At 42.4% G+C, this 1,197-nt stretch overlaps 1 protein-coding gene across 1 annotated transcript in view; it reads right to left on the minus strand.

The window, feature by feature from the left end:
* Nucleotides 1-1,197, minus strand: part of naa60 (N(alpha)-acetyltransferase 60, NatF catalytic subunit) — a 17,588-nt gene that overhangs the window by 9,234 nt on the left and 7,157 nt on the right. The window contains exon 4 of the mRNA XM_015403594.1: nucleotides 395-491. Coding sequence (XP_015259080.1) covers nucleotides 395-491 — 97 coding nt within the window. The remainder of the gene's footprint in view (nucleotides 1-394; nucleotides 492-1,197) is intronic.

Here is a 1,197-nt window from a genome sequence, read left to right on the forward strand (position 1 = left end):
TATATTTGGGCAAAAATGGCCGCTCCCAGACTCCGTGATCACGACGAAATTTATGTTTGTTTTTTTCTACTGATTTACACTAAATTCATTAAATCACCACAAACATATTAGCTAAGGTATAAATATATCCGTTGATCATTCCTTGCTGACCGGACTTTTCCTTTAATATCATGAACCAGTTTAGGTGAAAGTTTTGAATTAACATCACAGGTAAGAAATAATCATAAATCAAATAATGATTTAATTTCAGACAAAAAACAGACTGTAGCTTCACTCTGATAATAAAACAGATCTGATTACACTGAAGATCAACGTCCAATAGATCATCTAAAATGAATGCCTGTGCAATAAAACGTCTGTTTCCTTTTAATGGCATCTATTGAAGCAATCATACCAATGCCGTGTTTCCTGAATTCTTTGACCACTCCTAGGCTGAGGATGTAGGCCACCTGCGTCTCCACAGGAAAACTGGAGGCCAGGATGTCTCCATCCTAATGGAAGCAGAAGTCACAGAAAAAGTCATCAGAAACAAACGTTCTCCATGATTACTAAACATTTCAACCATTATCACTGCTTTGTAACTGGAAACCAGCTCCCAGTCTCTCCCTGATCCTTCCTATGCAGGCTGGATCTGAGGCTATGCAAACTGCCTGCAGGGAAGGCAAATTCTACACATGCAAATAGTCCCAAATGGAAATGATAAGAGCCGACACGTTGGAGCGATAAAGTAGAGGACAGATTGTTTTAAACACCAGAGAAGCAGGGATGCTTTGATATCACACCTGATAGTGATTTAGTCAAAACATCAGCTGTGTATTAAAGCACCGAAGGGGACGGTTTTATTTTAAGGTCTAAATTTCAATCAATTTTATTCTCATTTTGCCTTTCACACCTGAGACACGTTCTCAGAGGTTTGCCAGAGGGGCGCCCTAAAAACAGGCACCACTGGCAGCGCACAGTCACAACTGTTCACTTCCATCACACCTGTACACACCAGCCTCTCCTGTACACACCAGCCTCTTCTGTTCACTTCAGCCTCACCTGTACATACCAGCCTCACCTGTCACTTCCACCAGACCTTTTCACACCAGCCACACCTGTTCACTTCCACCAGACCTTTTCACACCAGCCACACCTGTTCACTTCCACCAGACCTTTTCACACCAGCCACACCTGTTCACTTCCGCCACAGCTTTT

The sequence above is a fragment of the Cyprinodon variegatus genome, unplaced genomic scaffold (genome assembly GCF_000732505.1).
Source record: "Cyprinodon variegatus isolate N-32 unplaced genomic scaffold, C_variegatus-1.0 Scaffold1525, whole genome shotgun sequence".
Taxonomy (NCBI): Eukaryota; Metazoa; Chordata; class Actinopteri; order Cyprinodontiformes; family Cyprinodontidae; genus Cyprinodon; species Cyprinodon variegatus.